Below are 11,394 nucleotides of genomic sequence, written 5' to 3'. Positions count from 1 at the left end.
TTTTAATTAATTCCTAGGAAAAAACTGCTTTTTAGTTGAAAGAATGCCCAAAATACACCCGTTTTCAGCTTCTTGTGCCCAAAATACCCATGTGCGCGAGTTCCGCCCTAAATACCCACGGATTACGCATTGCACATATGCGTATTCAGACTTTTAAAAAAATGTAAAGAACACGCATTACAAGAATGCGTGTTTTGTTTTTAAATTTAGTTAGAATACACATCTTGAAGATGCGTATTCGCTAAAAAATAAAAAATAACCCCGCATTCTGTACATGCGTGTTCTTTACAAATTTTAAAAAAATAGAATTCGCATGTGAGCAATGCGTATTCAATGGGTATTTAGGGCGGAACCCCCGCCAATCAGCATTTTGGGCAAATCTCTCCAAATGGTGGGTATTTTGGTTTTTCACCCTTTTTAGTTGTAGTTTCAACATCAAAACTCAGGAATTGTTTTCTTTAATATATTTTAGAAACATGTATATATTAAATATATTACAAAGCAGTGATTTTTAAAACAAAATTATTATTTGAATTACAAAGAGAGTATTAGTTTTGTTTGGTTTCTGGATTTATATATAACTATTAGGGGTATTTTACTAATATATCTCGTTTTGAATACTGATTTATAAAAATATCCCATTTATAATTGTATTTACAAATATATCATATATTTCATATTTTTTATCACTTTAAATTAACCATGCTTAAATTTACTATTTCATCTTTGTAAATAACTTATATAATCCTTATTAATAACTAATAAATGAACTTTTTTACTTCTGTAATTTACTTATCAATGGTTGAATTAATTTTTTACAAATAATTTTTCACCAATATAAGAAGCTGGCATAATATAAACAAGATGCGTTAAATGCGGGTTGATGCAAAGTAATACATAAATCAATTATTTAAAAATCAATGTGTAGGTTGTTAGATTAAAAATTAAAAAAACTTAAGTTTAAAAAAGAAAAAAAAGTTCACAATTCTTGAAATCAAAATCAGTAATATTTTAAATGTTGCATACCCTAGTTTGTGATCTACAAATTTAAAGGTTTTTTTTGAATTCCTGTTAGAAAGAATAAATTACTATATATTGTATATATAATAGAGCAAATAGGGGTTGGTTGAGATAATTTATTCAAATAAAATTACCCAATTACCCCTCATAAATATATATTAATAAATATGAAATTTAATATTATATATTAATTACGTGTAACTCATTATTTATTAATAATCATATATATATATATATATATATTCTTTTTACCACTTCAATATTGACTATTAAGAACTTAGATTATTAATGATTTCACAACACATACTTATGTCAAATTAACAATAATATAACTCATTTAAATACGTTTAACATTCAAATATATTATATATGTACATGTACACACATACATATATTAAAAATAGTAATAATTTATTCATTTACAGATGATGATAATTATGCACCCGAACATAGGAAATGAAAGTAAATAATACAAATGAACTTTATTTATTCTTAATTAATTAACATAATATGAGTCAAATAATGAATATTCATATTTAATGACAGTAATCATAGAATTCAAAATTTAAACACTTACAAGTACATCTTTTACGAACATTATTATCAGTTAGCTGATACAAAATAGGATGAAAGTTAATCTAACAATACAAATATTACATTTATTTTACTAATATAATATGTACATAAGCTATTAACGTACGTGAGTTTAAGAATATTTGTGACTCGCACACGTTATAAAATACACAAACGGAAAACCTCATCCACACACCTGACTCATAATATAATAATATTCTTTTTAACAAACATGTATCTCATTTAACAAATGTGTGTACGAATTTTACGATATCCGAAGTTAAAGTATACCCGTGTCTCGCACGGGTTAAAGTACTAGTTATTATTAAAGCAAATCAAGATGTTAAAATAAAAAAAATGTTAGGTTTCACAAGAAAAAGAATAAAAACTAACAATCAAAAATTATTATTTCCTAATTTCTATTTCTTAAGCTGATACACATAACATATAGAATTGGCCACAATATGATCTCTAGAAAACCTAAATTTCTGAAATCTTATCCTGAGTGGATTTTTTTTAAAGGCCAAAAATAAAAACTGTTTACATACCAAGAGATACATGGAGTAACAAAAATCTAAGATATTAAATTATCTTGCGCCAACTATGTCCCATTTTGTTCAATAATTATAAATATGACCTATAGTTAATCTTTAACTCATATATAACTTATAAACATATATTAAATTATAAAACTAAATATTTATATACTTTATATGACTAAAATACCCCTGTGAGTATTATAGTTGGCGCTAGATAATTTACTATCTTAGATTTTTGTTACTTCATGTATCTCTTAGTATGTAAACAGTTTCTATTTTGGGTCATGTTCCCCTGACAATCATGTGTCAGGGTACTTTTATCTAACACATACGGCCAGGGTCAGGATTAATAAAAAAAATAATCATTCCGCGCATAATATCCGCGGAAAGGAGAGCTTCCACGTATATTATGCGTGGAACGGCTGTCCATTCCGCGGATATTATGTGCGGAAGAAATGTACTTGCAGTTTAAAACCCTAAAACGGCTACACTTTTATTTTTGTGCCACTTTTGTCAAATTGGAGAGCAAATTTCGGGGATTTATTGTTTTTGTTCATCCTTACTCATTAATTTCCATTTGATAAGCTAAATTTCTTGTTTTTTTCTTGTTTTCATTATGTATAAGATGTTTGCTAGATTTGAAGATAGAAAAGTTTTGAAAAAAGGTGATAAAGTTTTTCATAATGTTGTAAATAATGAAGTTGTTGATGTTAGTGGTAGATGCTTGCATAATGATAACGTAAATTATGTGAATCTTGTTGATAATTGTGTTGAAGATATTTTATTATTGAACACAGGTTTGAAAATAAAGATTTGCATGAACGTAGTGAGTTTATACATGATAGTAGTGAGATAATGGATAAGAGTGTTGTTGAAGAAGAAGATATTATAATTCCCTTTTTGAGTCAAAATTTCCCTAATTTAGTAGCCGTGAAGAATGTAATTAGGGCTTACGCTTTGAAAAATGGCTTTACAATTAAGATCCAAAATACACAAAGGTGTGTGGGCAAATCAATATGTGCCCGTACTTATGTTTGTAATTTAGCGGCAGAAAACTGCGATAAAGAACCCATAGAGGGTGATGAAATTTTGATAGGAAGTGTCGGTAGTACGAAGAAGAAAAGGAGTAGAGATAAACTTCCTAGAAGTGGATGTAAATTTAGGATTTATACGATTAATAGGCGACATACAAGGCATTGGGAGATAATGTCCTTGGAGTTAAATCAAAATCACGATGTTATGTCACCATCTAAGATGAGTTTGATTAAAAGGGAGCGACATGTAACCGGCCCCCAAAATAATTTAATTAAGAGTTTTCATCTTTCGGGTATCACACCTAGACAATAAATGAATATATTTGGAAAAATGCACAGAGGAGCGGAGCAAGTAAGGTTTCATGCCCAACATTTGATAAATATCGTGTGTGATTTTAGAAAGGATAATTTGGGTGTGAATGATGCTCAAGCGGGATTCGATTTGTTACATCGGTTAGAAGGAGAAAGTGGAGGAAATTTTTTTATTCGAACTATAATTGATGAAGAAGGAAGATTGAAGTGTCTTTTATGGGTTGATACTTAATCGTTGTTGGCCTACAAAAATTTTGGTGATGTGGTTGTGTTCGATACAACATATCAAACAGATATGTATGTTATGTCGTTTGTGCCTTTCACCGGGGTGAACCATCACTATTAATCAGTTCTCTTTGGATTTGTACTAATGCATGATGAATTGAAGACTACATTTGAGTGAGTTTGGGGTATACTTGGTTAGAGGCCGTTGAAGGAAAAACACCCTTGGCTATTATCACCGATCAAGATCAAGCCATGGCGGGGGTAATTCAATCTCAACTACCGAACATGACACATTTGTTATGTTCGTGTCACATTAGTAAAAAATTTCCGGAGAAGTTCTCAACCTACTATGCAAAGGATGAATTTAAAGGTGACTTCACCAATTGCATATATCACTCATTGACCGAAAAGGTTTTTGAGGATAGGTGGCAAGCATTGATCTTGAAATACAAGTTGGAAGATAATACATGGTTGCAAGGCTTGTATAATTTGAAGCATAAGTGGATCGATACTTATACACGTAATATTTTTTCCGTGGTTCAAAAGACAACATCGAAAAGCGAAGAAATGAATGCCTTTTTTGATGCTTATGTAGGGTCTTGGACGGGGTTGAAAGAATTTGTTGAGGGTGCACAAAAAGCTTTAGAAAGATAATTCATGTGTGAGAAAGAAGAGGATTATAATACACATCACAAAATTCATTGCATGCAAATGAAGTCCGCCTTGGAGCACCATGCCGCTTCCATTATACCAAAGAGATTTTTAAAAGATTTCAAGACCAATTGGTTGAGGCTGCAAAGTACTTTGCGGAGAAAGATAGAGACCGTTCCTTAGAAGATGTGGATGATATGTACTTTAAATGTTATCGACCATCAATGCTTGAGTCTAAGAGAACCACTTACCTTGTTAACTTCAACAAGTTGTCATTAAGGGGTCCTCACATATGTAGAATGTTTGAGCAATCAGGCATGTCATGTCGTCACATTATTTCCGTATTGACAAAGAGGCGCGTGGCCGAATTATCGGAACATTTTATGAAACGGAGGTGGACTAGGGATGCCAATAGAGTTGATGGTGTGTTTCCATATCACATGCCCGGAGACGATGCCCCATCCCATGATTTGACTCCAATGAAAAGATTTAGTCACATGACTTTGCTCACTATGGGGTTTAGTCATAGTTGCATGGCATCGAATGAACTTTATGAGTATGCCGTGAGAGTTATTAATCGAGAGACTGAAATCATTGAGAAAATGCCCGTTGATGGGGTGGAATGTGTTGGAAGTGAATTTGATACCAAAATAACTCAAGGAAGTCAAGAGAAGTTACATGAAACTATTCTTGACCCCATTGTTTTGAAAACCAAAGGACCAAAAAAAGAGCACTGAATTAAAAGTCTCGTTGAGGAACTTGCAATCAAAAAAAGGAAATGCAGACATTGCAGCATTGAGGGACATGATGCTAGGAAATGTTTAGTGAAAATGGAAGAATTAAGAAAAAGTCAAAGTGGCCAACTATAATTCAAATTTTATATAACACTCTCTTATATATTGTTTTTATCGTGATTTCACTTATATTGTTTTAAGTAGGTCTACCTCATTTTACTAACATGCATATCTTGTTATATGTAGGTGAAATGGGAAATACTTCGGATGACGAGTCGGTGTCTCACGTTAATAATTCATTCTCGTACTTGGACTCTGAATTGGAGGATTTTATGTCACCAACATTTAGCGAGTTGGATGTAATCACTCAAAATTGACCAAAAAATAGCACGGTTTAACAAAGCACCTCCCCAAGCGGAGGAAGAAGACCCGAAGTTGCACTCTCCCGAAGAAGAGGCCTACCGTTCTAGGGTTTGGGCCAAATCATGCCATTGGTTAACCCTTTATTGCAAGTTTGAAAGAGTGTGGAGCAATATGCCGCCTTACTTTCTCCCCATTTTGAAATTGGGACGATGGCCCATGGAGACTATCTGAATGGGATGGCATTAAACTTGTGGAATGTGATAGGATCACGAACATACGTAAGTTGAAGCCTCGTGAGGGTGCCACCCAGGACCAAGTACGTATAAAACACGTCAAGGGATCGGAGTCCCACCTACGTGGTGACGATACCACCACATGGGCTTGGAGGCCTTTAAGAACCCAAATTTTTGACATCGGTAAAAGACCTTTATGAATAGTAATATAACAACTTGAATTTTTGAGACCTTGTAAAACGTTTAATGAATAGTAACCCTGAAAGGCATATGTCATAGCCTATTTGTTTATTCGAGGATTTAACTCAACTCAAATAAGAATGTAACAAGTAAATAGTGGATCTACCGTCAAAGAGATCTCTCAAAGTAACACCTGTCAAAGGATTCAGAAACAAGGTTCATCTACAGACTTGAGGAATTACTTCACTGGAAGAAGTTCAAGAAATTGATCAAGCCTCAGTGATATAAATCAAGATTGTGGATTTAATCAAGTGACAGAGATCTTGTCAGGGTATCAGATAATTACAGGGATTTAATCTGAAGAAAATCAAGTTATCAAAGTCAAGACATGAAGAAACGTCACGAAAGTTAGTCACTCATGAACTAGACAGTACATCGAGTGTCAACATTGAAGTGGTGGAATTGATTCAAAATTGATAGTGATTTTCAGAAGATTTTCAGAAGAATGGTTGATGTTGAAGAGTAGTATTATTTCTCTATTAATTAATTAAGTCATATAGTTTAATTAAGAAAATAAATTATATCTGCAAAGATTAATTTATTTATTAATTGAATTAATTGATTAATTAATTCTGAATTAATATTAGGAATTTTCAGAATTGATTTTGAATTTATATTCAATATTAATTCAGCATGACAATCAAATGAACTGGTATGACAATCAGATTGTCATACCGAAAGTCATGCCACTTCAAAAGGATTGTCATACCGAAATTTCTACTAGTTCAACAGATTGTCATGCTAGTTCATTCAATTGTCTTGCTGATAGTCTTGCCAGTTCATTCAATTCTCTTGCCGATTATCATGCCAATTAACAGATTGTCTTGCCAGTTCAAGTAGGTCTGTTGAATGAATTATAAAAGAATAGAAGCAACAGAAGTCAATCAATCATCAAACAACTCAAGAACAAAAGAAAAGCAGCCGAGCACAATATTTCATTTTCATCTGCTAAATTCAAGATCACAATTTCTAGTAATTAAAGTTAAATCCAAACCACTAGAAATCATTATCTTGTTCTTGTGTAACTATCTAGCGGATCAAAATCCCTAGAACTTAATCTCAAATTGCGTTTAGCATTTGATTCTTTTTATTGCAAAAATAGAAAAAGTTCATGTCGAATTTATTCTAGATTTGTGATAATTAATTTGAGATTAATTCCTTGAAATCGATATCGTTGTTGTAACACCTTTCAAGTTTAATAATATATTATTTAACTTGAATTTTGTTTCAATTTTTATTCCGCACTAAATTCTATTAAATGGTATAGTTTGTATTCAACCCCCTTCTAAAAATATATTGGGACCTAACAATTGGTATCAGAGCCTTCTGATTAACGAACAAATCAAGATCCTAGACTTTTGTGTTTTTTCAACTCCTTGAATTTTTACTTATTCAAAAATTCATAATGACTTCACAAAAAGTTGGAACCGTTAAAATTCCACTATTTGATAAAGAAAATTATTATGTGGAAGAAGAAAATGCTCTTGTTTTTACAACTTGCAAATCCCAAATATCTAAACTTGTTAAAGAAGGGTCTAAAAATTCCGATGGTTATTGAACCAGAGGTGATAGAAGATGATGTTGTAATTACCAAAGCTAGAACCTATGCAAAAGAGCCTGAGGATTTTACTCCTGCTGAAAAGGAAGAAGCCTCCTTGGATGCCAGCCTTCAATTAATTTTAGTTGATTCCCTTGATTCCTTGATGAACAGACATGTGATGAACTGTAAAAATTCCAAACACATCTGGGAAACTATTGAGGTGATTAATGAAGGTACAGAGGAAGTTAGGGAGGACAAGTTAGAGATCCTAACCTCTGAGTATGAACATTTTAAATCCAATCCAGGAGAAGGAATTCCTGAAGTGTTCGAGAGGTACAATGCTTTGATCAACAACCTGAACATAAATGGTAAATATTATTCAATCAGGGAGATCAACAAAAAGTTCCTTTTAACACTGCCAACTCATCTTGAACATAGAATCACTGCCATAAGAGAAGCTAGAGATCTTAGTGAGATTTCTTTGGATAGACTCTATGGTGTGTTAAAAACCTATGAGTTGGAGCAGATTCAGCAGAAGGAAGTCTACGGGAAAGGTAGAGTGGTCACCACGTCTACTGCTCTAGTAGCTGAAGGTCAAAAACAACAACAACAACAATCTCAACAGTTAGAGAGAATGGTATAGTATTCCAAGGCTGAGGAAAATGTATTAGTAGCAGAATATGATCCTCCTACTACAAATCAATCCAGTGATGATTTTTACTCCTTGGAAGAGCTGGAGCAATTGGAAGATGACTCAATGGCCCAAATTGTCAAGAGATTCTCCAATGTCAGATTCAAGAGAAATCCCAAGTTCAAGTACAAGTCCAACTACAACAGATTCCAGACAGGTGGATCTTCGTCCTCTAACACCAGTAGTGGTGGATACAAAACAGGAATGGTTGATAGGAGCACCATTAGATGCTATAACTGCAATGAGTTGGGACACTTTGCCACAGAATGCAGGAAACCAAAACAAGTAAGGAAGAACTCTTATGATTCAAATCAGAAGAGTAACTCTGAAAGGGCTTACCTGGGAAAGGGAAGAAGCTGGGATGATACTGATAGTGAAGATGAAGAAGATGAGAATCTTGCTCTTATGGCTATTGATCGAAAAGCTTCATCATCAAGAAAAGATGTAAAATTTACTGATGCTGAATTAGTTTATCATCTAGGAGGTTCCTTAGATTTTGCTCGTCGTGATAATGAACTGTTAAGTCAACAGATCAAAGACCTTGAGAAAGAGGTCAATGAATTAAAACTTGTGCACATTAATCAAGACAAGTGAAAAGAACAAGTATCTTTTCTAGAGAATAGAGTTAACTGTTATAGACAACTCGAAACTATTCTCAAAGACAAGATCACCAGTCTTGAGACTAAGGTTAAAGCCTACTTCAATTCTTGTTTGAAGGCTAAAGAGTTCTACAGTAAGCAAGCTGTTAATCAAACATCTAGAATAGGTTATGATTACAATATTGCTATTGGAGAATTAGGCATAAACTCCCCTCCTCATGTCTGTGCTAAAGGTAGGGAAGTACTACATGTGCTTAAGGGTGTTGATAAACCCCTCTATAAAATATCAATTGTTGAACCATTTGATGGGACCTCCTCTATTATTCAAGAAGAAATAAGTGCTGAAGATCGTGCTAATGAGAAGGTTGTTTCCAAGCCAAGTGTGTCGAAAGTTGCGGTCAAAGTTGTGAAAGCAACTGAGACTAACTCAGACATACATGAGTTGGATAACAAAAATGCCATGTCTACCATGCATAATTTGCCTGTTGTTAATCCCTCTTATAAAGTATGTGGTGTTCCTAATTATATGTCTTGTGCTTTTAATTTGATGTATGCTTATTTTAATGGTAAGCATGTTTCTAGTGATAAGACCACTCCTCGTCAGCATGTGAATAATAGGAAGCATGATAGGTCTAAGACTGCTAGTCCTTCTAAGGCTAGAAAGGAGTCATTTGTACCTAAGCCTAAACAGAAATTTGTTAAGGCTGTTTACAAGGTCAAATGTCCAGTCATTGAGAAAGTTGAGAACATTAAAGTTAAGAATATTGTTTTGCCTGACAAAGGTCAATTCTACAAGTATGTCGGGCCCAACCAAGTTTGGGTTCCGAATAAGGTTTAATCCATTTGTATTGCAGGGCATTAAATAGGTGAAACCGGCAGTGTGGATTCTTGACAGTGGATCGTCAAGACATATGACCGGAGATAGAGCCCTGCTATCAAATGTGGTTGAGAAAGCTGGCCCAGTGGTTACCTTTGGAGATAACAGCAAAGGTTTATCTGAGGGATATGGCTGTTTGTAAGCTGGTAATGTTATCATTGAACTTGTAAATATTTTTTTTGTACTTTTATAATTTTTATATAAGTTTTTTTTTTGTATTTTTTGTAGTTATAAATATTATTTAAGGTAGTACAGTTGTTAGGAGTTAACAATTGTATGATATATGAAATTGAATGCTGATATCTTTGTGATAGATATTTGGTATTTAATTCATTGATATTTGTTTTTATTATTATTATTTGTATTTTATTATTTTATTATTTTTATTTTAATTTTATTTAAAATATTATGCAACATAATGATTGGTATCTAAAGTACTTGACAAGTATCGGTCAATGATATGTTGTTAATATTATGTTGCAGATAATTGTGAGCTTTTGACATGAATGAGAATTACTTAGACTTTATCCTAAGTGATCAATGCTTTAACAAAAACTCATTCATATTGAAAGACCAAATCAAACTTCTTTCTACAATAGTGATTTCTTATTTCATGTAAAATCTTTTGAAATCACTATTGTACATCATTACTCTCAAAAGATTAAATGTATAATTTTCATTCATTATGGGATCTTAAGTACATTTTATCTCTATATTGCCATATGTTGTGTGATACAGGTTCAGCCTCCAATGGCCTTCTTTCATTGACAGTCATAAGGTTGAAAACCCACAACTTCTATCCCAGACTGTAAAGACAAACACAGAAACAAAACCAACCAACACTCTCATACCACTAAAATGTAGTATGAATGAGCGTGAGGGAGATATTGCCTTAGTGCACCACATAAGGAAGGTTCTGAAGTCAGCCCAGCAGCTTTGTCTCCTACAAAGATGAGTAGTATTTAAACCGAGACAGCTGCTAGCCCCCATACATCTTCCCAAAAAGATGTAATGGCTGAAAAGGCACAAAAACAGTTACTAGATTCATTCTCTCAACAGGGTGCATCTATTGCCTGTCAGCCAGGGTATCCGTTGTAGTGTCACCACTTCAAACATAAACAATTCTTGATGCACAAGGAAAGGTTACACACACAAAGGATGAGTTGACGGAAATTAAAGTTTCGACCATTTTAAGGTTAGATTCGATTGTTCAAGGTTCTTTAATGGACCAATTGCCTTTACAGGTGTTATGAGAGGATACTGATCCAAAAGCCATATGTAAGTGGTCAGTGTCTACCTCCCCAGGCTTAAATTCCCTGGATGCATCTGTGGATAGTGGATCTGACATAGTTGCAGATCGGAAACTTATTGACAATGATTCAGATATTACCTGATGAGTCACAAGGAAATGTCTTCACAGACATTAGAAGGGAACTTTGATCTTAATGCTAGATTCGTTGGATCATTGTTTACCTTCCCAGAATTCAAATCTGGAACCCTAAAAGGGAGACTAGTAACTTATAGATTATGACTCAGATTCATCTGACGAGTTTAACAAAGATGGGGATTTGCGAACTCCCATTGCACCACCTGTGACCTCCTTAAGGATGGCTAAAGTGATTTTCCTTGCAGGTACAGCCGAATTTTTGGAGCTATGAGAGGAGTGATACACTTGTGAGAATGAGTGTTAACACGAGTGGAGAGAAGAGTGAAACACATGTGAGGTATACTAAAACAGAATCACACACTCATAGTGAGGCAGA

General features: G+C 33.6%; 1 protein-coding gene across 1 annotated transcript; it reads left to right on the top strand.

Moving 5' to 3' along the window:
• The first annotated feature begins 3,955 nt into the window (after positions 1–3,955).
• LOC141680060 (protein FAR1-RELATED SEQUENCE 5-like) lies at positions 3,956–5,091 on the top strand. The gene is made up of 2 exons (XM_074486387.1): positions 3,956–4,331; positions 4,421–5,091. The coding sequence occupies exons 1-2, from the start codon at positions 3,956–3,958 to the stop codon at positions 5,089–5,091; spliced, it is 1,047 nt and encodes a 348-aa protein (XP_074342488.1).
• The last annotated feature ends 6,303 nt before the right edge of the window (positions 5,092–11,394 follow it).

This window comes from Apium graveolens, chromosome 8, assembly GCF_009905375.1.
Source record: "Apium graveolens cultivar Ventura chromosome 8, ASM990537v1, whole genome shotgun sequence".
Classification (NCBI taxonomy): Eukaryota; Viridiplantae; Streptophyta; class Magnoliopsida; order Apiales; family Apiaceae; genus Apium; species Apium graveolens.
The sequence above is the reverse complement of the archived record's forward strand: the minus strand, read 5'-3'. Positions and strand labels throughout refer to the sequence as shown.